Source organism: Phyllostomus discolor, chromosome 2, assembly GCF_004126475.2.
Source record: "Phyllostomus discolor isolate MPI-MPIP mPhyDis1 chromosome 2, mPhyDis1.pri.v3, whole genome shotgun sequence".
Lineage (NCBI taxonomy): Eukaryota > Metazoa > Chordata > Mammalia > Chiroptera > Phyllostomidae > Phyllostomus > Phyllostomus discolor.
Genome location: NC_040904.2, coordinates 32844037 through 32867432, shown reverse-complemented (window position 1 = coordinate 32867432; position 23396 = coordinate 32844037). Strand labels below are relative to the sequence as shown.

At 39.7% G+C, this 23396-nt stretch overlaps 1 protein-coding gene across 7 annotated transcripts; it reads left to right on the top strand.

The window, feature by feature from the left end:
- The first annotated feature begins 29 nt into the window (after positions 1 to 29).
- LRRC34 (leucine rich repeat containing 34) lies at positions 30 to 22479 on the top strand. 7 transcript variants are annotated; one of them, XM_036017657.1, is made up of 11 exons: positions 31 to 205; positions 6958 to 7078; positions 8140 to 8204; positions 8323 to 8420; positions 9377 to 9460; positions 12849 to 12977; positions 15524 to 15619; positions 19587 to 19741; positions 20359 to 20514; positions 21083 to 21209; positions 22123 to 22479. In XM_036017657.1, exons 1-11 carry the CDS (start codon positions 97 to 99, stop codon positions 22324 to 22326), a joined length of 1344 nt encoding a protein of 447 aa, XP_035873550.1. In that variant the 5' UTR covers positions 31 to 96; the 3' UTR covers positions 22327 to 22479. The 7 variants fall into 7 exon arrangements, with proteins under 7 accessions (XP_035873552.1, XP_035873554.1, XP_035873550.1 ...); XM_036017656.1 differs by having other exon boundaries at positions 8140 to 8258; positions 8332 to 8420; XM_036017658.1 differs by having other exon boundaries at positions 32 to 205; positions 8356 to 8420.
- Positions 22480 to 23396: the final 917 nt, after the last annotated feature.

Here is a 23396-nt window from a genome sequence, read left to right as displayed (position 1 = left end):
CGCCCCCCCCCCCGCACCGCAAAGAACGCTGGGCCCGGCGCTTGCACGCGGTCGTCATGACAACACTGCCGCCGCACCCCACAGGGTCAGAGAAGAATGTGGCGCAACAAGGGGAAGACCACTGGGGCCAGGACCCCGTTACCCTCTGAAGCCCCCACAACGAGCCGTACTCCTACTCCGGCTAGGGCCCAGGCGGTCGATAGCGGTAAGAAATAGGGTATCCTTCATCATCCGAAATGCGCAAGGGGCGGGGGAGCCTGAACTTCGGGGTTGCACCTGCCCATTACTGAGAGCATGGTGCGGCCCGAGGCTGCGAGGTGGGAGGGTGCTTCGGGAACCCCAACTGTGGCGGGAACTTTGGGGTTCCTCCAAACGCGGACAGGAGGGGGGCCTCAAGCCCCCGTGGTGGGTCTGCCCTTCGCGCCATAGATGTCCTAAAGGAAGGCGGGTCTGTCGCCTGTCGTTTTGCTGTTAAAGATCTCTGGGCGGAGCGGGGCGGGTGAGTGGGTGAGTGTGTGTGTGTGTGTGTGTGTGTGTGTGTGCGCGCGCGTGTGACTGGATGCTCTTCTCCCGCCCCTCTTTTATGGAAGCGCCAGAGAACAGGGCCCAGGTGGATAAGAGACTCTTGAGACCGTTCTGATGTTGCACCTGTATGCCACCTACATTTTGAATATTTCTGCGCCCATGAATTATTTTAGCAAAGTAAGCACGCTCCCTCCCCCATAAAGTTTACATTTCGGATGCTTGTTTTAAAGCCTGTGCTTGTTCGTTTGGAACTGTGCTAGAAGTCTTACATGAGACAGGCATTGTTATGCTCTGACTTGAGCATAAAAAGGAAATTTAAGCTTGAGAATTTAAGTCACTTGTTAAAACTAGGTCGGCACCTAAGTCTGACTGCCCTTGACCCTTGAGTTTCCCAGTGCTTGGCTGTTGGCTGTTCAGACTAGGAGGGCAGGAACCACCTCCAAACGAGATCTTTCCCTAGAAATTCTAAAATGTGCTGCTAAGTAGAAATTGTTTGGAATTCAATGCTTAGGTAGACGAGGATGAAAAGTGAAATTTAGGTTAGATTCCTGACATTTTCCTGCGTGGCTGGTTATTCCTAGTTTTTGCTTTACAATCTTGAGGACTGATTTACAATTTTTCTTATACAGTATAGGAAATAAATTATTGGTGCCATAATATCCTGACACACACACTGCATAGGGGAATTTTAAATGAAAGATAGTAGCAAAAATATATAACAGAGATGTTTAAATACTTAAATCCATGGCCAGTTAATTAAATAAACATGCTTGTAATTTTAGATTCCTTCATTCACACACACAAAAAAACGAGTTTAAGTCTGATACATTTCTTCATGACCTGGGCATGGTATACAGCCAGCCGAGGGCAGGCATGACCCTCAGATCCTCAGGGCAATCCTCTCCAAATGTTAATACTAAGAAAGGCAGTAGCCACGAGGGAGGAAAGAAGCCCAGTGGAGCTCAGCTCCAACATGTAAATCTGTTTGAGATCTCCTTGCTTTGTTTCCTGTCCAGGATGTGAATGACATTTTCTAGATTGCAAGTGAACCGTGGTCAGTGTGTCCGGGCAGTGGAGCATTTTTATCCTTCCCTCCAGGCTCAACAGCTTGAAGAGTCTTTGTGTATCTGAGTGTTTTAAATGTCCCGAGGAGTGTAGGTTAGGGTCTGTTTGGCTTTCTCTAATTCAGCACTTTTCAAACCTATTTGACCATAAAACCCATTGTAATTAGAACATCTTGATTGATCATCTTATAGAAGATTGGTATTCTGCAAAACATAGTTTAGGAAATACTCTCCTAAAATATTATTTAAATAGAGGAAAATTTCCTAGAATAGGCGACGGATTTCTTATGTACATCCATCCACAAGACAGAGATTATGCTGACATTAAACATTTTCAGAGAATATCTAATGACGAGGGAAAGCTATGTACAATATGTTAATTGAAAACAAAAGGCTATAAAACTATACTTAAATGTTCCAATTTTGTTTAAAAATACATGTGAAAGAGCACTGGCTAGTGTAGGTCAGTGGATTGAGCGTGGGCTGTGAACCAAAGGGTTGCCGTTTCGATTCCTAGCCAGGGCACATGCCTGGGTTGCAGGCCAGGTCCCTAGTGGGGGTCACATGAGAGTCAACCACACATTGATGTTTCTCTTCCTCTCTTTCTCTTTCCCTTCCCCTCTCTCTAAACATAAATACATAAAATATTTTAAAAAATACAAAATAAAAATACATGTAAAATAAAACAATAGAGAAGAAATGGCCCCAGACCTCAGTTGTGGTGGTTGTTTGGCAGTGGGATTGCTGATAAATGTTTATTTCTTTTTGAATAATTTTTTGTGTTTTAATTACAGTCAACATACAATATTATGTTAGTTTCAGAAGTACATCCAGTGATCAGTTATTTTTATAATTTACAAAATGATCACCCGGTATTTTTCCAGTACTCACCTGGCACCATAACATAGTTGTTACAGTATTATCGACTATACTTCCCTATGCTGTGCTTAACGTCCTCATGACTAGTTTGTAACTACCTTTTGTGATTCTTAATCCCTTCACCTTTTTTCACCCAGCCCCCTCCCCACCTCCCCTCTGGCAACTGTCAAAGTGTTCTCTGTATCTTTAAGTCTCTTTCTGTTTTGTTTGTTCACTTATATAGTTATTTAGATCCCTTATATAAGTGAAATCATATGGTATTTGCCTTTCTCTCTCTGACTTATTTTTTTTACTTAGCACAATACCCTTTTGGTCCATCCATGTTGTAGCAGATGGCAAGATTTCCTTCTTTTTTATGGCCGGTAATATCTCATTGTATGTATGTATTACTTCTTCTTTACCTGTTTATCTATTGATGGGCACTTAGTTTGCTTCCATATCTTGGCTATTGTAAATAATGCTACAATGAACATGAAGGTGTCTTTTTAAATTAGTGTTTTGGGTTTCTTTGTATTAATGCCCAGAAGTGGAATTTCTGGGTCCTTTTTTGTCTCTTGTTATATAGCCTTTGATTAAAGTCTATTTGTCTGATATAGTATTGCTACCCAAGCTTATTTTTCATTTCCATTTTCACGAAATATCTTTTTCCATCCCTTTACTTTCAGTCTGTGTGTCTTTTGATTTGAAGTGAATCTCTTGGAGAAAGCATATGCATGGGTCTTATTTTCTTATCCATTCAGGCATCCTGTGTCTTTTGATTGGAGCATTTAATTCATTTGTATTTAAAGTAATTATTGGTGGATAGGTATTTATTACCATTTTATTATTCATATGTTTTCATCTTTTCTCCCTTCTTTTTAAAGAGGACACTTTTTTATTGTAATACTAGTTTGATGGCAATGAACTCCTTTAGCTTTTTATTGTCTGGGAAGCTCTTTATCTGTCCTTTGGTTTTAAATGATAGCTTTGCTGGATAGAGTAATCTTGGCTGTAGGTCCCTGCTTTTCATCACTTTGAATATTTCTTGCCAGTCTGTTGTAGCCCCAAAATTTCTGTTGAGAAATCCCCTGACAGTCTTCTGGGAGCTCCCTTATAGATAACTAACTGCTTTTCTCTTGCTTCTTTTAAAATTCTTTCTTTGTCTTTAACTTTTGCCATTTTTATTATGATATGTCTTGATGTGGGCCTCTTTGGATTCATTTTGTTTGGGACTCTCTGCACTTCCTAGACTTGTATGTCTATTTTCTTTACCAAGTTAGGGTAGTTTTCAGTAATTTTTTCAAACAGGTGTTCAATTCCTTGCTCTTTCTCTCCTTCTGGTGTCAAAACATATGAATGTTTTTACACCTGATATTGAACCAGAGGCCCCTCATATTTTTGGATTCCTATTTCTTTTTGCTGTTCTGATTGGGTGTTTTCTACTACTTGACCTTCAAAATTGCTGATTTGATCCTCTGCTTCCTCTAGTCTACTGTTGATTCCTACTAGTAGAGTCTTCATTTCAGCTATTGTATTCTTCACTTCTGACAGGTCCTCTTTTATGTTTTCTATCTACATTTTTGTGTTTCCTGTCTCTTCATTAAAGTTCTCATTGAGCTCATCTCTTCTTCCTGTAAGTTCATTGAGCTTATAACCAGTGTTTTCAACTCCATATCTAGTAGATTGCTTTTCTCCATTTTGTTTAGTTCTTTTTCTGGAGCTTTTTCCTGTTTTTCACTTGGGGTATGTTTCTTCGTCTCCTCATTTTGGCTGCCTCCCCCTGTTTGGCTCTATGTATTAGGTAGAGCAGCTATGTCTCCTTGTCTTGGTAAAATGGCCTTATGTGGTAGGTGTCCTCTGGGGCCCAGTGGTGCAGCCTCCCCACCAGTCACCTGAGAAGGGTGCTTCAGATGTGCCCCTCCCCATGTAGGCTGTGTGCACCCTCCTGTTGTAGTTGAGTCTTGACTGCAGTTGGCGTGTCAGTGGGAGGATTGACTCCCTAGGCTGATTGTCTTCTTTGAGGATCTGCTGCGACTACAGCAGAGGAGCTGCTGTGCAGGGGCCAGTCTCTTGGAGCAGGACTCACTTCACTGGGGCTCTGGTGTCTGCTGAGTCCACCTCGTGAGTGTGTGGCTTGGAGAGTGGTTGGGTGGTTCTCTAGCATGGTATGAAGCTATCCTGGGTGCGCTGGCTCTGGAGCCTCCCTGGAGGTGCAGTCCAAGGTCAGCTGCCAGTTGTTCTTTGCCCAGGTGAGATACAAAGTGATATGCAGGTGGCTGCTACTTGTGCTGGGCTTGGGAGGTGCCTGGGAGAGTCTAAGCTGCAAACTGAGCTTGTCCATCCCTAGTGCTGGGCTTGGGTCTGCTTAGCAAGAGGTAGGGGCACACCAAGGGCAGATGCATCTTGTTTGGGGTTTATGGATCTTTCAGAGATTTTAGGGAAGTACGAAGCATGAGCCAAAACAGGGCATTTATATGGAAGGAAACCCACTTGAAGTGGGTTAGGTGGGGCGAGGTCTCAGGGTGGGGCAAAGGCGTTAGCCAGGTTGATGGAGACTCAGCTGTGGCACCCTTCTGAGCCTTCAAGGGGAGGACTCAGCAAAGGCACAGTGCTTCTGTCAGGGAGGAAGCTGCCCCTCCAGCCCTGGCCCTGGTGCCAGACAATCAGTTCCTCCCCATGCACCCCTGGTGCCTTTGGAGCTGCCACCCCAGAGCGAGTGAGTCTGTCAGCATGTCTGTGCTTGGGCCCTTTAAGAGGAACATCCCAGATGCCAGCGACTCAGCTGCAATCTTTGCTGGTTACCACAGACAGAAATCACAGAGACTTCCCATTCTGGCACTGGAACCCTGGGCTGGGGATCCTGGTGTGGGGCTGGGACCCCGTGCTGCTCGCAGGGGACGTCCTCGGCTGAGATACCCCTCCCAGTTAACTGTCACATGTGGGTGTGGGACCTGCCAGTTTGTGTCTCTGCTCTTCCTTCCAGTCTTGTCATAGCTTCTTCTGTATGTCCTTAGTTACAGGGCATCTGTTCAGCTAGATTCTGAGTGGTTCTCACTGATGGTGGTTCTGTAGTTTAGTTGTAATTTTGATGTGGTTGGGGCAGAGGTGAGTGCCGAGTTTACCTGTGCTGCCATCTTGACCAGGGCTCTGTTTCTTTTTGATGTTGAAATTGCCAAGTTGTCTGGGAAGTGTGGGTTATTGATTTATTTTTAAAACTTATTTTTAAAAAACTTTAAGAAAAGTTTATTTGCTTTGGTTTTTAATTGTCATCTTAAATCTTTTTTTTAAGATTTTATTCATTTATTTTTAGAGAGGAAAGGGAGGGAGGGAGGGAGAGAGAGAGAGAGAGAGGGAGAGAAACATCAATGTGCGGTTGCTGGGGGCCATGGCCTGCAACCCAGGCGTGTCCTGATTGGGAATCGAACTGCGATGCTTTGGTTCGCAGCCCGCGTTCAATCCACTGAGCTACACCAGCCTGGGCGTCATCTTAAATCTTGTTTTGCAAATTTGTTTAGCAAACTCTTTAATTCACATAGTGCAGAGTCCACTCAGCAAAGGACATCTTTGAGATGTAGAGACTTAGAGAAGCTGGCTCCTAAAAACACCAGCCTCGCTGAGTAGTGAGATCTGTGAGCACAGACTTTTAAAAGAGATTTTACACAAAAGGTAGGACAGGAAACAAAGACAGTGACAGCTAGCTTCCACCCCAGAAGGCCTGGACCTTGAAAAATGATGCTTTTAAAGTAATATCCGAAACACAAAGACTATAATGGAAAGGTGTAGGTATAACAGAAAAAGGAGATCTCAACTACTGCCTCGTTTCTGTCTTCTTTATTAAGGACTGAGCGGGGTGGGGGTGGGGGGAATTACCTTAGAAAGGGGAAATGGAAGGCAGGGTAGGTGAAGAGCTTCTTTCTATGAGTCCGCCTCCATGTAGCATTCAGAACCGACAGAGCTTTGTTCAAAGATGCCATCAACTTGCATGGTGTGAGGGTATCCAAGAAGCTTAAGGGACCTGGTGATTTTTCAGATCCTTTTAGAATTTGGATTCTCTGATAAAACTGTCTATTTGAAGCCATCATCAGAAACCTAGAGTTACCTTAACTCAGTATGGCAGAGTGGAAAGCAGCTTTGGAGCCAGTTTGATTCTCTACTCTGCCCTTACTAACTGCATGACTTGGGACAGAATATTTTGTTCCTCTGATAGCATTTTCCCCAGCTGTCAGCCTTGGTACCTACAGAGGTTAGTTCTCCTTTCGTGTCGCTGTCAAGTCAGCATCTGCCCCCCTCGGGGGTGGTTTCTATGGCCCCGGTTCTCCAGACAGCATTCGTATGCTCTCCCATCCCTGTTTTTCCTCTTTCTGTGTTCTTAATTCTTTCTCCTTTTCTTTCCCACCCAACTCTGTACACACACATTCATATCTTTGAAAGAAGTGTATTTGGGGGGGGGGGCTCTTGGAATAATTTATATATGATGAAGGGTAATCATAATGCATTTATTTTTCAAAAGATCCAGAACCTGTTGACAGTCTCCAGAAACATTATAATAATCTGTGTTTGGAAAAGTCCCAGGAAGTTAACCCTTTTCTATTGCATATACTCCAAGGAGTGGATGAAGAAATCAGAAAGGGGTAAGGACAGCAAATACCTGATTATATCAATAATATTCCCTGATATTCATCTGTGTGAAAACCCTGGAATACTGAGTGGACTCAAAGCCATTTGCACATGCTTGGTAAAAGGGGCAGACCTCTTGATTCAGAGGAGTAGTTGACTGATGCTGTCTGTAGGTCTCAGAGGTAGTGCGCGTGGTCTGCTGGGAGCAGCGCCAGACCAGCAGGCTCCAAATCTGGGCTCCAGATGCGCCCCTAACTCCTGTGAGCTTGGTTTGTTTATACAAATCATCGAAGTCTTCAGTGTTGTTATGTATCAAGTGGGGAAACTTTTGTATGTGAGAGAGAAATTATTGGGTTGGCCAAAAAGTCTATTTAGTTTTTTCTGTAAAATAAGAGACACATTTTTCATTTTTACCAATAACTGTATTAATTTGGGTATTTTGAGTATGTTGGCTATCTCCTGCTATTGGCTTCTAGTGTGTAGATACCAGAGGTGCTGCTAAATCTTCCAATGCATAAAACATCCCCACAGCAAAGAATTATTTGGCCAAAATGTCAGCAGTACCAAGAAACTTCAAAAACCACTTTGACACATTCAGTCAGTCACAGCACCTTCTCCACACATGGCACAAATCTTTTTTTTGCATTTCAGTTGTGTTTTTACCTTTCTTGAAATAATAAAGCATAATAGCCAGAAATGTTGCATATTTTCTTCCATCTCCAATATTAAAATGCTGCACAAAAATTCACCAATTTTGATGTTTTTTTTTAATGCATGCTGATATGACAGCTGTCACAATACAACCTAACAAAATTGTTTCGAATGAAGTTAAAGACAGCTAAGCACTGCTAGAGCCACCATATGGGAAAAAAACTAAAGGGACTTTTTGGCCAACCCAATAGGTTATATAGTATGTATTAAAGTGCTGTGGAAAATTTAGTAGTTTTAAGTTACTTGGTGTAAATTTATATCATAGTACATATGAGGTTCTGATAAATACTGTCCATGGTATTACTATTTACATGTGAAAAATACTTTTATTTCTTTACTGAGTTTCTTATTTGTATTTTAACAGCTTGAAAGCAATCACATTAAACATTGCTGGTAACAATCACTCAGTGCCAGTGGAAAGAGTAACAGGTGAACATTTTTGGATCCTTTCCAAACTTATAGAGAAGAATCCTTGTATTAATGGTATGTCTCCTTAAAAATCATTACTCATGCATTTATTTTCCTGACTTTAAGTGTTGATTATTAGGAACATCAGCTTCTATTCATCTGTGTTCTTCAGGTTTGGACATTAGATATAACCTCATAAGTGATGTTGGTGCATACTATGCTGCAAGACTGCTTCAGGTATTATTTTACTACAAAACGTTTTATGTCTTTTCTTTTCTTCCAGAGGCCAATTAGGAACCAGTCCTTTCTTTGGAATGTGCAGAGTTTGAGCATGCTAAGCCTGTAAATTAGCCCTTTAGTGCAGATTCACTTTGGAGACAAACTGAAATGCTGCATGTGGTTGCATTTTATCTAAGAAAGGCAGTGTGGTCCCCTAATTAGAGAAGGTGTACTTAAAAAAAAAAGGCCTCAGTTCAGCCTCAGATCAGCACATATGTGTTTGCCTCTTTCTTCATTAAAAGAAAGACTTAAAGCAGGATATATCATTTTTTGATTCTTCTCTTACATTGGCTTTTTAATGTTATAACTACTTATCCCAACCTCATCTTCTAAAAGTGCTTTTAATGAATTTAAAATGGCACACAGTGTATGGACAGAGTGAAAATTAAAAGATGAAGAGACGTTATTCTCAGCAATCACAAGTGAAAGTGCTACAAAATCATCAACATGTTCTTCATTCTGTTTCCTGTGAAACCGCTAAGTGTGATGGCATGCACAAAACACTAGTTTTGCAAAACCTCAGTTCCTGACTATGGTATATTTACAACGCTTGAAATATATTGGAAAACACATTGTGCATTTGGCCTCAGCGGAGCCGGGAACTGGAGCTCCAGAGTCACCTTCCGCAGACTTGCTGTGCACTGCGGTTCAATGCATGGGGCGCATCCACATTTGAATCGTTGGTCTGAGCTGAGAATAGTCTTTTTCTTTTACTTACGTTGCAATTATATTTATGTTTAAATGAGAATAGTGATTTCCCCCCTTAGTTGTAGTTTCTTTTGCTAGACTTTCAGATTTTCTGATTTATAAATATTTTCTTTTGAGGTAAATACTTTTACTTAAGTAAAACAGCTCATACCTTATTGATTACTCATAACACATGTGTAATGGCATCTTTTCTCTCCTTATGACAGAAAAAACACAGTCTCCTTTACTTAAACCTCATGTTTAATGATATTGGGCCCAAAGGTGGAGAACTGCTTGCTAAAGCACTGCACGTACGTACTTAGGTGCCTCCAACTAACACTGTGTGTGGGACTTTTAACTTCTCATGTCTTGGAACCAGCAGACTCAAATGGTAATGTGATTACCATTATTTTAATATTGTAGGAATGTATATTTTTTCATTACACTTTGATTTACTAAAATGTGAACATTATATTAGCACTTTTGAACTCATTTAAAAATAAATAGCTTAAAATATAATTCACATACCTAAGATTTACCCTTTTAAAGTGTTCAGTTTTTTTTCCAGCTCAGTTACAAAGTTGGGCTAAGGTCACCACTGTTGCCCCAAGAAGCCCTGTGCCCGTTAGCTGCCCTTCTCCGTCCCTCTCTCCCCACCCACCAGCCCCCGACCTGCTTTCCCTCTGCAGCTTGCCTGTTCTGGACGGTTCATATAAATGGAATCACACAATACGTGGCCTTTTGTGATTGGCATATTGTTTTCAAGGTTTGTTCTTTTTATTGCCAAATAATATTCCATTGTATGGCTATATCATATTTTGTGCATCCACCTGCTAATGGATATCTGGGTTTCAGTTTTCGTCTCTAATGAATAATGTTACTGTGGATGTTTGCACACGTTTTGTGTGCACTTGTTTTTCTTTTTCGTGGGTATTTACCTAAGAGTGGAATTGCTAGATCACTTAATACTTTGGGGATCTGCCAGACTCTTTTCCAAAGTGGCTGTCCCTTTTTACAGTTTCACTGCCAGTATATGAATGTTCCAGTTTCTCCCCATCCTCACTAGCGTTTGTTACTGTCTTCCTGATTTCAGCCATCCCAGGAAGTATGAGGAGGTCTGTGGTTGTTCTGAATTACATTTCTCTAATGAATAGTGGCATTGAGCCTCTTCACGTTGTACTCTGTGCACTTTTCAGCCATTTGTGCATCTTCTTTGGAGAAATGTTTATTTAAATTCTTTGCCCATTTTAAAATTGGGTTGTTTGTCCTTTTGAGTTGTACGAGTTCTTTATATATTCTGGATACAAAATCAAATAAATATCAAATATTTATCAAATAAATATTTTGCAAATATTTTTTCATTCTGTAGTTTGCCTTTTCACTTCCTTAATGGTGTCCTTGAAGGATAATATTTTAAAATTTTGATTAAGTTCATCTATTTTTTCTCATGTTGTTTGTACTTTTGGTGTTATATCTAAGAAGGCTTTGCCTAACTCAGTAACAAAGACTTATACTTATTTTCCTCTAACAATACTATGTTTTAGCTTTTTCATTTGGTTCTTTGATCCATTTTGAGTTGTTTTGCTGTGTGATTGGAGCCAGAAGTCTGACTTCATTCGTTTGCCTGTAGACATACCCAGTCGTTCTGACGCAGTTTGTTCGACGTCCTTCTGCCACTGAATTTTCCTGGCACCCTTGTTGAAAATCAGTTGATTATAAATGTGAACTCTCTATTCTGTTCTTTTATTTCCATACTCTCTATTCTGTTCTTTTAATCCGCATGCCTGTCCTTGAGCCACGCCCACATTGTCATGACCACTGTAGTATTGTAGCAAGTTTTGAAGTCCCAGAATGTGAGTTCTTCGTTCCTTTTTCAAGACCCTGTTGTCTCTTCTGGGTCCCTTGCATTTCCATATGAATTTCAAGATCAGTTTTTCAATTTATGCAAGAGAAGCAGCTGGGATTTTGAGAAAAATTGCTTTAAAACTTCAGGTTAATTTGGAGAGTATTGCCATCTTAACAATATTAAGTCTTTTGATCCGTGACATTTATTTAAGTCTTCTTTAGTTTCTTTCAATGATGCTTTGTAGTTTTCAATGTGAAAGTCTTTCCCTTTCTTTTGTTAAATTTGTTCTTTTTGATGCTATTGTAAATGGAGTTTTCTTAATTTCATTTTTGGATTGTTCACTGCTAGTGGGTAGAAATACAACTGCATTTTACATATTGATCTGGTGTCCTACAGCCCAGCTGAGCTTGTTTATTCTATCAGACTTTTGTGTGTGTGGGTTCCTTTGGTGTGGACCCTGGCTCAGGGGGTATGCCACATTGTGGATGAGACACGAGACATTCACATGGACTACCGAGTCCGGTGGAGGAAAAGGGACAGCATGGCTTTTCTTTCAAGGGGAGCAAAAGCCATGGCCTCTGCCATGACAGGTCTTTATTTCTTTTTCCTGGCACTTTACATGATGGTCCTCATTTACTATGCACAGGTTTGCCTTAGGTGGTTACCTTTTACAGAAAACAAAGAAGACAATGCCGCTAATCACATAACAGAAGGGGGATATTTGCAAATGCAAAGGGAAAAGTAGTTGAACTGGTTACACTCATCCTTGGAAGGTTTAGTATCAATTTTAGGAAGTTACTTCACAGTAAACGTTTGCTGCCTCAATTCAGGATGAGGGAGTTTTAGCAAAAGCAAGTCTCAAAGTGGCCTAGGTACGTTGCAGGCCTGATTCCCCATGGGAGAACCTATCTGTGGGCTTGGGTCCTGTGCATCTCTGACTAGGAGCAGGGCCTGTGCCACACAGAATGGTCTCCTACATTCCTTAGGGTTTTCTACTTATAAGATCATATCATATGCAAACAGATAGTTTTACTTCTTTTCCAATTTGGATGCCTTTTTGTTGTTATTTCTTTTTTCTTGCCTGATGGCCCTGTCTAGAACCGTCAGTGCGATGTTAGAGTTGCTGAGTGGACATCCTTGCCTTCTCCCTGCTCTTAGGGGAGTTTGAATTAGTTTTAAAGATAATTGTTTGCACTTACGTGTCCTGATATTTATATTTATTCATTGGGACAATGACATGTCTGTACTTTTCTTTGTGAAAGATTTATCCAAAAAGTGAAATGAGAGAAGGCATTGAACTTTGCAAATGCCCAAGAACGATATCTTTAAAAGTAACGCAGTGAAGCGACTGCACAGTGGGCACAGGGTCTCTTTTGGCAGAGGCGACGGTGTTTGAAACTGGCTGGAGATGAAGGCTGCACAATGCTGAAAGCCGGTGAGCTGCTAAAACCAGGGAATTGGTCACTTCTAACTGGTTACTTTTGTGTTACATAAATTTTACCCCAATAACAAAGTGCTATGATTTTCTTAGAAGATAAATTTATAGATTTTCCAATGAAAGGAGAGTATAGTAAAAGTCTGCTTCACTTAATGGGTCATTGTTTGGCATCTGCTTCCTTGGCATTTTCTCTGCTAAACTATTATAACTCGATTTTTACCTATTATGGAAAATTGAATGTTACCTTTAAGAAATACATCCTATTCTATCTCCATGAAAAACTGATGAGTCAAAAAGGAAGAAGGACTCATAGACATGTGTGGTGAGTGCAGGGGGAATGGGCATAAAGGGACTAAATGGTAATGGAAAAATGCAACAAAAAATTTAACCAAGACTTGATTGTTTTCCTTTTCAGATGAATACAACTCTGAAATACCTAAGAATGACTGGAAACAAGGTCGAAAATGAAGGTGGAATGTTTTTTGCTGCCATGCTACAAATTAACTCATCCTTAGAGAAGTTAGATCTGGGCGACTGCGATCTGGTGAGTGCATTGGTTATGAGGAGGTCACCCAGGTAATGGATCGTTTTCCCTGGGAACCAGCACAGAGACCAGCCACATGACACCATTATAAACAATTAGCCGGGGTGGGGGGCGGGGTAAGGGTGGAAAGAAGGGGGAGGGACTAGTCAAAGAGCATATATGAATGGCTCACGGACATGGACAACAGTGTGGGAATTGACCGTGGGAGCAGGGGTGGGGTGGGATGGACAGAGGAGGGCAGAGAGGGAAAATTGGGACAATGGCAATAGAATAACAATGAAAAATGCTTAAAAAAAACCAAAAATTAATGTGGTTTTGAAGATAAAATTGGTTTAGCATTCAGTTTCTTAAGTATGTATGAAAAAAGTAAACTTTTCTCAAAAACTACTAGAAATTATGATTGTTCTATCTATAAAATTGTAAATGTAATGATATTATAATGATATTTTTTGAAAAGAAAAAAAAATGGTTTGCCTTGCCCCTAATGTCTAGTAGAGAATATCAGAGAAAAAGTTTCTTCTTCTTGGCACGATAGTGCTTACTTAATAAAATGAGGGTAGTAAATAACATTATAGGAGAATTTCCAGAATAATCAAGATCTCACTAAACTTCCATCCATAACCCTTCTTAACCTGTATGGGATTTTAAAAGAAAAAGACTGTGTTCACTTTAATCAAACAAATACTACTTATTAGTGTACTTTACATTTTTTGCTTTTAAAAAAATTTGGAAGTGGGTGGTTATATTGTAGCATAAACACCTAAACTGATGGTGTCAGAGCTGCTCTGGGCCCCCAACGGGCCTGGCAGTGAGAAGCCTGTGATTTTTGCATGTCTTGAAATTCCAGGCTTCATTTTCTCAACGTGCTTTTAAACCAGACCTTGAGGCCTAATGTTGGGAACCCGTTGTGCAGGGACATGGAAACAGTCAGATGGTCCAGGAGGCTCTTTGGGGCAGTGGGTTCTGGGGCTTAAAACAGTAGTGGGTGCAGCCAGTATGTCTCTGGGAGAGCACTAACTCAATGTATATCTTCCACACACACCAACCACAACCCTAGATTCTTATGGGGATGTAAGAGTGCATTGGATATGATCTCTGCCTTTCTAAAGCTTCTACTTAGTTGGGATAATATCAATACACAGAAAAAAATGCTATGAAGATAGCGAAATAAGTACTCTTGATGATGGGGAGGAGGTAATTTGCATAATAGGGTCGTGCCCTAAGACCTGAGGAAGCAGTGTTTAGGAGTCAGGAAGGGTGAGAAAAACCTGCATGGGAGAGGGTCCATCTAGAACATGCCAGGCAAGGGGTCCGATACACAGACTCCGATAGTGCTTCTCCAAGTGTGGAATAGGTAGTATCACTGATACAGACTGAGATAATTTTAATGTGCAGGTACTTATTTTGCAGACGTTGTCTATTTACTTCAAGGGATTATGGTTTTCCATTCATAGTAGTGACACAGTGTTTTAAAATAAAGTAAAAAAGACTTCATGGAAAAGTATTAAATAGTAAAATGATGTTCAGATATGGCAAAAATCAGTTGGGAGGCACATGAGTGATGAAATACCAAGTCCAGCAGGTTTTGAGAACTGAAAAGCCCGTGGCTGGACAGCGGGAGTTAGAACAGCGCCCCACAGTGAAGGTGGAGAGGTTCGCAGCGGCCACGTTCAGCAAAGGTGGTGTGGGCTGTGGGTATAGGTCATGGGAAGAAGAGGGATTTTATTATAAACACAAATCATGTGAAGCCCTTAAGTTGAGGGCTGACGTGATCTGACTGGTACTTTCCAAAGATCATTCCGGTTTCTCTGGGGAAGTAGAGGCTCGCAAGAGGAGAAACCCACGGCCCACGTAGGAAGTTTCTGCAGGAGTCCCTGTGGGTGATGAGGACTGGAGGTGGGGGTAGCCACCGAGGTGAACTAATCTGAGACTTTTTTAGAGGCAGAATCTCTAAGGCTTACTGCTTCACTGGATGGGAGGGTAGCAGGACTGTGGAGTGAGAGGAGGCCCAGGTTTTATGGCACAACTGCCAGGTGTGTGTGGTGGTTCCGTCACTGAGATGGGGAGGATTAGGCCCACCCAGTATGATAGAGAGGGAGGCCTCTGGGGTGGTGAGAATGCCACTAGGAACCCTATCCCGCCACACACACACTTAAACCTATGGGGGTGAGTATAAAAGAATGCTGGCACAAGGATGTCTGTTCTCAGTAGGACGGAGCCCCAGCTGGGACCCACAGGTGTGTCTGTGTGTCTGAGATCTGAGCCATACAGAACCTGGAGTGCTCGGGTGCAGGCCAAGACAGACGCCCTGGGACATGGGTACTGAAACTCCCCCATGCATGTTGTCAACAGGTGTCAGGACAGGTGCAGAGAGCGTAACAATCCATTTCTGAATTTGGTCAACCTAGAATTCAGGGAGCAGGAAATGCTTAAACTTTTTAAAAGCACAATTTGATGTATCAGATTCAATTACTAATCTTGCAATATTTATTTATAGGGAAATTATATACTTTGCCAGTTTCCTTAATGAATTCACCTGTTTTTAGGGAATGCAAAGTGTGATAGCATTTTCTACAGCTCTGACTCAAAACCAAACAATTAAAGGAATAAACCTAAACCGACCTCTACTGTATGGTGAGCAGGTATGTATTCCAAATGATAGTAATTATCACCACATGTGAACAAAACAAAGGTACTGCATACTAAATGTTATGGCAAGGTTCACAAATGCATTGTATTTTTAGGATTGTAAACTGTTTACAAAAAAAGAAACTTTAAAGGAAAATTATTAATTCTGGATAAGAGTTTAAAACTAAATATGTTTTAAGCTTGCTTATTTAAGCTGTAGCATGCCATTTTTTCTCTCATAAACTCAAATTCTCAATGAGTAAACCTGTGAGAGGCAGAGAGTTACGATGAAAGAATAAAAGATTAAAAATGTTAAAGGCTATGTCAACAGCCAAGTGTGAACTGTTTTGTTTTGTCATGTTGAAATCATGAGTAATAATGGCAACATGTGTGTGAACGGCAGTCCAGGAAGTCTGGACTTGACCCTGTACGCAAGCTGTGTTTAGGAGACAGAAAGAGGAGTAAAAGTGTGGTTCCTACTTTCAAACCTTCTCCTTGCTCCTTAACAACCTTGTATAGGTGGCTTTCCTATCAGTCGTAAAGAGCCAGAGAATAAGAATTCATTGTACTGTTGATCTAAACAAAAGCATCATCTACCAAAATAATGTTCAAAGTACTTTATATAGCCTTTAAATTATCTATTTCACTGTTCTCCATTAGTATGAGTCACTGAGAATTAAACATATTTTAAAGTATTTTTCAAGTATTTTTCATATTCATAAGTGTTTTTGCATTCTTTGCCTACATGGATCTCTCTTTTGAATTATCTCTGCACTCTTCTGTATCAAAATTTTGGGAATTTTACATGTTAATTGCTTCATGTACATAAATCTAATCTGTTTAACAAGACATTCTGAGTCCTCAAATACAAGCACCCTTCTTTAAAGGCCAGCAAAATACCTGGCTCAAAGTAAGAATTCAGTGAATTGATTTATTTGTGATTCATTCAGTTAATAAATATTTGAATGCAACCCTACAGCAGACACAATGCTGAGTGTTAGAGATAAGAAGTCAACAAAGCACATAGCTGTTTGTCTTCAAGGAGCTTTCTGTGTCCATGGGGTGAGATCAACTTTGGAGGGTGACATGCTCAGGGTGCCTTGGGAGCATGAGGAAGGGGGACAAGATGGTGGTGGTGGGGGGGACAAGAGGTGGCTGGGAAGGTTCTCGGATTGAGGACATGACAGATATGAAGGCTGAACATTTTCTGGATTAAAGCCCCAAAGAAATAAATATGTTCAACTGTTCAAAATAACAGAAGCACAATTCCTCTTTTAAGTATGTTGACTGGCGCCATTCATTCCTCCCAAGAAGAGTGCTTGCAAGCCCAGGGCGCTTTCTCAGGCCCAGGCCCAGGCCCTCGCTCTCAGTCTGGAGCTTCGGCTCCATAAACTCGAGCCTGCTCTCTCTTCTTGTGCAAGACAGCCCCCACCCTCTCTGTCACCGAGTATTCTCTTAAACGGCTTGTGGAGCAGAATCCTCTTATGCCTTCTCATGCTTTGCAGTTCTGAAATGTAAGCCTGCAAAATTATTCTGTTTTAAAGTTTTACTTTTCATTATTTCGGGAGCTTGGAAAAATATCGATGCCAGGTATCACCCTAGACAAATTAAATCACAAACTCAGTGAATGGGGCTAAAAAAACACCCTTTACTATTTCTGACACTGGTTTTCTCGTTCAAACTTCTCGACCTAAAAATGCAATTAAGGTGTTAAACACAATTTTTTTTCTTTTTAAGTTTGTTGTTCAGGTAGTTTTCTGCCCTTTGTCCCCATCCCAGCCCACCCCCCAGCCCTCCCTTCTCCCTCCCCTTCTCCCTCCTGTCTCCACCCCTCCCCCCTTGTTATTGTCCATGTGTCCTTTATCTAGTTCCTGCACTTCCCCCCTTCCCCTGAAATTCCCCCCTCTCCCCCCTCTGGTCACTGTCAGCCTGTTCTCAAAACACAAATATTTTTGAGTATGTCCTCCATTCCAGGCACCATCCAGAGCAGTACTGGATTTCCTGAATAGATTAGTTTGCATTTGTTAAGATCACAGACTACAGCTTCCCCTTGGGTATGTGTTACCATTGTCAAAGCAATAATTTAAACAAACCAGATGCAGGATTATAGAGTATTGAACAGTGATAAATGCTTTGTAGTTTTCTATAGAGTTCATTTCGTGTAGGTACTTGAATTTTGTGTGGGAAGTATAATTTCACTTATTTTACGGAAAAGGAAACAGATGAAATAATTTGCTCAGTTGTATAGCTGGCAAAAGCCAAATCTAGCATTTGGATACTTTTATTATAAACGACAAGTACAATCTACTATTGCTGTGTGGTTTCATTTAACCTTTAAAGTTTGTTGTAGCCCTGGCTGGTGTGGCTTAGTGGATTGAGTGCCAGCCTGTGAACCAAAGGCTCACCGGTTCAATTCCCAGTTGGGGCATATGCCTGGGTTGCCAGCCAGGGCAACCACACATTGATGTTTCTTACTCTCCTCCCCTTTGTCTAAAAACAAACAAACAAAAAAACATTTTAAAATTTATCTTAAAAGGACTGTCTGGAGGCCTGTCCAGAAAGTGTCCAGCCATGTAAATAGTGATATTTATTGAAGAAGATACGTTAAGAAACGTTGTACACAGGACAATGATGTCTCAGCCCCCTTCAAAGTAGGCACCTTGATACCTCACACAGTTCACCCGATTGCCATCAGCTGCCCCATCCTATTTTCCTGAATCACCTCAATGGTTTGAAAGCTTTTCCCTTTCCAAGGTGGTTTGAGTTTTGAAAAAAGCCAGAAGTCACAGGACGTCAAAGTCAACATGGGTGATTTGATGACTCATCAGAAAGCTCTGTAGGAGACGTGATGCGTGAGTGGATGCGTCGTCGTGATGAAGCTGTTAATTACCATTTGCTCATAGCCGTGGCCTTCTGAATCATTCAAAAAATTTCCATGGAGGAATGCTAAGCTTAATGCAAAATCTGTTGCTTTTCTTGCTCAGTCCTTTTGAATGTGACAGCTACAAAATACACATGCTCACTCAGTGGTGTCTACCACCTCCACTGACTAGTACAGTGAAGTCACCATTGTTCACACATGCACATTCCAGTCCACTGTCCCTGGCTGCCAGGTTACATTGATGTTGGCACAAACTGTTCTTGTTGTATCAACAATGGCTGGACTTTTTCTGGACAGAACTCATATATGGTTATCAATCTTTGTGATCAGCATTTCCAATGACTCTAAAACTTACTGCAAATACAACAATCATGTAAGAGGACCATGAGATATTTTGGCCCATTAATTTAAAAAGCACATTTTTATTTTGTTAAAAATTTGAAGTGCCTGGTATTCAAACCCTCATTTGAGGTTATACACCTTTTTCCTGGAAGCAACGAGATTTGAGGATTTTTTAAAAAAAAGTCTTCCAGTGACCAGAAAACAAGAATAAAACATATTTAGACATTGGGATGATTATAAAAGGGAGGAGTCAGATAAATCAATTGGTTAAAATGAGTACTTTAAAATAGAATCAAGACTGGGAAATGCCTTTGAATCTTGCCTACTGTGAAGCGTGGAGGTCAAGAGCAAAGTTTAGGAATATGTGGAAGGTCAAGAACAATTCAGAGACTCTTGAGGGGACAGCAGTAAGGGAGCTTATATGCTCAATACATCGTGGAGCTGATTTTTTTTTCCTTCTGAAATTGTTTTTGGTAACAGTTATGATTTTTTAAGTAGCCTCTTAAAACATTAGTCACTGCATTTTACAAGTGCCTGCTGCCTGGTTCTAAGACTGTAAACATAACCACCGTACGTGGCAAAAATGGTAAAGATTATCATGCCAAAAATGGCTTTTTAAAAAAAGCCAGGCCAAACAAAATGCAAGTTGTAGACTGTCTTAACTGGTGTGATCTTTTTAAAATAACTTAGCATATGTTCAGAGCAAACGTACTACTTCGAAGTTATACTTTAGAAAAATGATTTTATCTATTTTTTAGGAAGAGTCCACCGTTCACCTAGGCCAAATGTTGAAAGAAAACCACTGGCTTGTGGAACTGTACATGAGTAAGCACGACGTCAGAAACCCTGGTCTCAAGCAGCTGTGTGACGGGCTGAATCTGAACAAAAGCCTGCGCTACCTTGATATCAGCTGGTAGGTGATCATCTAGACAGTAAGTGATTCAGGATTTAAGACATGAGAATAATCTATGTACATATTCATGGTATGTAGGATAGTTTATTCCAGAGATTAGAAAACACAACCACTGTTATCAACCTTTTATCCTAAGCTTTAGAATTCAGTTTATACTGATATTAATCACCTAATAACTCCAGTGAGCAGTTTAATTATGTAAACCATAATAGAAGCAACATTTTATGGTAAACTTTCATTAGTTTTTTTTTGGAAATTGAGTGATTAAAAATAAATGTTTACTAAACTAGGAAGTACTGTTTATCACTATGTTTTTAAAAAGATTTTATTTTTAGAGAAAGAGGAAGGGAAGGAGAAAGAGAGAGAGAGACATCCGTGTATGAGAGAAACATTGATCGGCTGGCTCTTATACATGCTCTAACCAGGGACCGAACCCACAACCCAGGCTTGTGCCCTGACCTGGAATTGAACTGGTGACCTTTCAGTTTGCAGGATGACACCCAACCAACTGACCCACACCGGTCAGGGCACTATATAACAGTTTTTAAAGCATGTTATCTCTATGAATAAAATACTTCATATTTTCAAATATAACTACATATTTTCTTCTTTCACAGCAATAAAATAACTCGTGATGGAATCTCTTCTTTGGCTGATGTCCTGAAAAACAATACTACCTTGGAAGTAATAGATCTTTCTTTTAACAGAATAGAAAATGTAGGAGCAGTGAAACTCAGTGAAACTCTTGCTTCACACAACAGGAGTCTTAAAGCGTTAGTATGGTTTTATATTTAATCAAAATAATAGAAAATTTTAAATGTAATCTCAAACCACTTAAGATTCATGATGAAATATGTGAACACATTTTCTAAAGTCAATTTCATCTATTTTTGAAAAGTACTCTTAAAATAGTAATAAATAAAATAATAAAGTAATAATAAAGTAATAAATAGAGTAATAAATTAATGAGAAAATTCTTACTGCTTATGTTTATTCTGAATTCTAACAAAAACCATAACTATTCAGTCAACTAAAAATAAAGAATGAATAAAAAAATTTCTTTGGTGACTTTATCTTGAAAAATATACCTATAATCCATCCCCAAATGTTTACTGAATAATAGTAAAACTATTTCCAAAATGTAGGTAGCCCTACTAGGTACATGAAGCATACAATTAGAAAACTGCGTCCCTTGGATGTTAGGAATTACCTGGTCAATATTTTGACTGCTACCCTAAACATATTTAAGGATAATGCTACAACTTGTTTGTAATAACCTGTTTGTAATAAATGCCATTGCTAACTTATGCATTCTCTTTTTATGGAAATACTGGTTTCTAGGTTGTCAGTAGTCAGCAACAGCATAGAGGGAGAAGGACTTGTTGCACTTTCAGAATCGATGAAAACAAACACCACACTCTCTAATATCTACATTTGGGGAAACAAATTTGATGAGGCTACATGTGTGGTAAGTTTGTTTCTTGACTGAAGATATATTTCTTGGGGTCTTCTCTGTAACATCAGACATTTATAATTATTTACACTATTACAAGTGCATTAGGAATGATTACAAAGTAGAGTGAGACACTTGTTTCGATAAATTTTAACATTAAGTCTTAAAAATTAGCTACTGGAAATTTTGGGGTTGAAATAGCAAAAGATATCAAAGTACTAAGGTCATATACTAAAACCCGAGTTTAGAACTAATAATAAAAAGCTAAAGCAGAATGCAACTAGACTTTTAAATCTTTTACTGTATAATTTTTGCCTTTCTCTATAATTGCAAACTTATTGACAAACCAGTTGAACATATTTGTAACATACCCTTACACAGATACCAATGATCCATGAGATATAAGGTAATTTCTACAACGAAGAAATAATTAGGCAGCCAGGCAGGTCAGCATCTAATAATACTATGGGGATTATTCTCTTAGCCTAAACCTGTAGATTTGCTTCAGCGGCCTCATGAACTCCAGAGTTGTACAACAAAATCTGCACTTGCTCACTTCTGAGAAATGGTTTCCTCACTATCGTCAGATCTTCAAGGACATAGATAATAGCTACCCCCCTGCTGTGGGATTTGAAAATTTTGACCATGGGATCTTTGGTCCACACAATTGGTAATACAGAGAACTGTTAAATCTGGTAGTCATTTTTTAAAAGTACCTAATATATTAGAAATGTTGTAAAATTATAATTTCATTGTATGAAATAAATGAATAAAAACCTAACCACAGTACCTGGAAAATATTAAGACTCAGCAATGTTTAGAATATTTATTATACACTGAAAATTAGCATGGCTAATTTGTTTAAGCATTGTACAGTGAACAAACTGTTTTCTTAATGATATGGTTTCTCTTTTCTTAAAAATCTTAGGCATATTCCGACTTAATTCAAATGGGCCGTCTGAAACCAGACAATACAGATGTGGAGCCATATGTGGTGGACGGACACATGTATCTTGCAGAAGTCTCCAATGGCCTTAAAAAGCACTATTACTGGACACCAACTTATGGAGAAGCTTGCAGCCCCTCATCTAATGCGGGTTTTAGTATTGTACCAGTAAGCGAACAGCTGTGAAAAAAGGCTCTTAAATTTCATACATTTGTCTTACTACATTCACAGATTAGTATTTTATTGCCTATTAAATTTCTTTCATAAATTAGAACAAGTTACTTTTGTCAAATATGTAAAAGATATATTAAACTTTGTACAACTATGCCTTATGAAAAACTTGACTAGTGTAATTTTTAAAAGAAATTTGACAAAATAGAAACTAACATTTTAACCCTGGAGAATCAAGGAACTAAACTATTTTTATAAAGAAAAATATCACCAAGAGTAAAATAGCAATGAAGCAAAGTTGTTAGAGGTATGCTAACTGAAAGTTGTCGTGAAGTGGCAAAACAGTTTCAGGTGGCAGGTTCTCAGGGAGTTTCAAGGGGGTTAGGGGTTGAAGTATGTCATGTCTTATTTAGGTATTACAGGTGGGTGTTATAGAATCTCACAAAGGCAAATATATATAAACATAAACATTTACAAACACATGTAAGTATCTTTCCAAACAAGTCAGTGCTGCCAATGAGCTTTTTAAGATAGTTTCTTTTGGAGGGTGCCAGTAACATTTTATATGATTTAATGGTAAATAATGACTGTTGCCTGAGTCCAATCTTGTTTTCAAATTAAGATTCCCATGAAGAGGCAACTGACAGTATGATCCTTTGTTTAGAGACCTATACTCACAAACTTATTAATTCATACACAGCCAGAGGCTGCTTAATCTGAATGATTTATTACTGCTCAAGCCAGACAAAGTATATGAACAGCTTTTAAAAGGTACTTTAAATTGAGGTTCTGCAGTCTAAAAGTAAATGACAGTCTATCTCTAAATGTTGAGAAAGGAGTAATAAAGGTGGTGGTCAGCTTTATAGTTATCCAAGTAATGATGTTCACTTGACAGTATTGTGAATTCCTCAAATCATAGCTGCAGTCTAAAAATTTAACATTAAAAAACCCAAACATACCTGCCACTGCCCATCCTTTAGTAGATTAAACAATTAAGGTAAATATCCCCTACTCACTATTTCATTATTTTTAAAGTTTAACAGGTCTTTCCTTATACTCAGCACCTTTCCATACTCCCTAGGAAG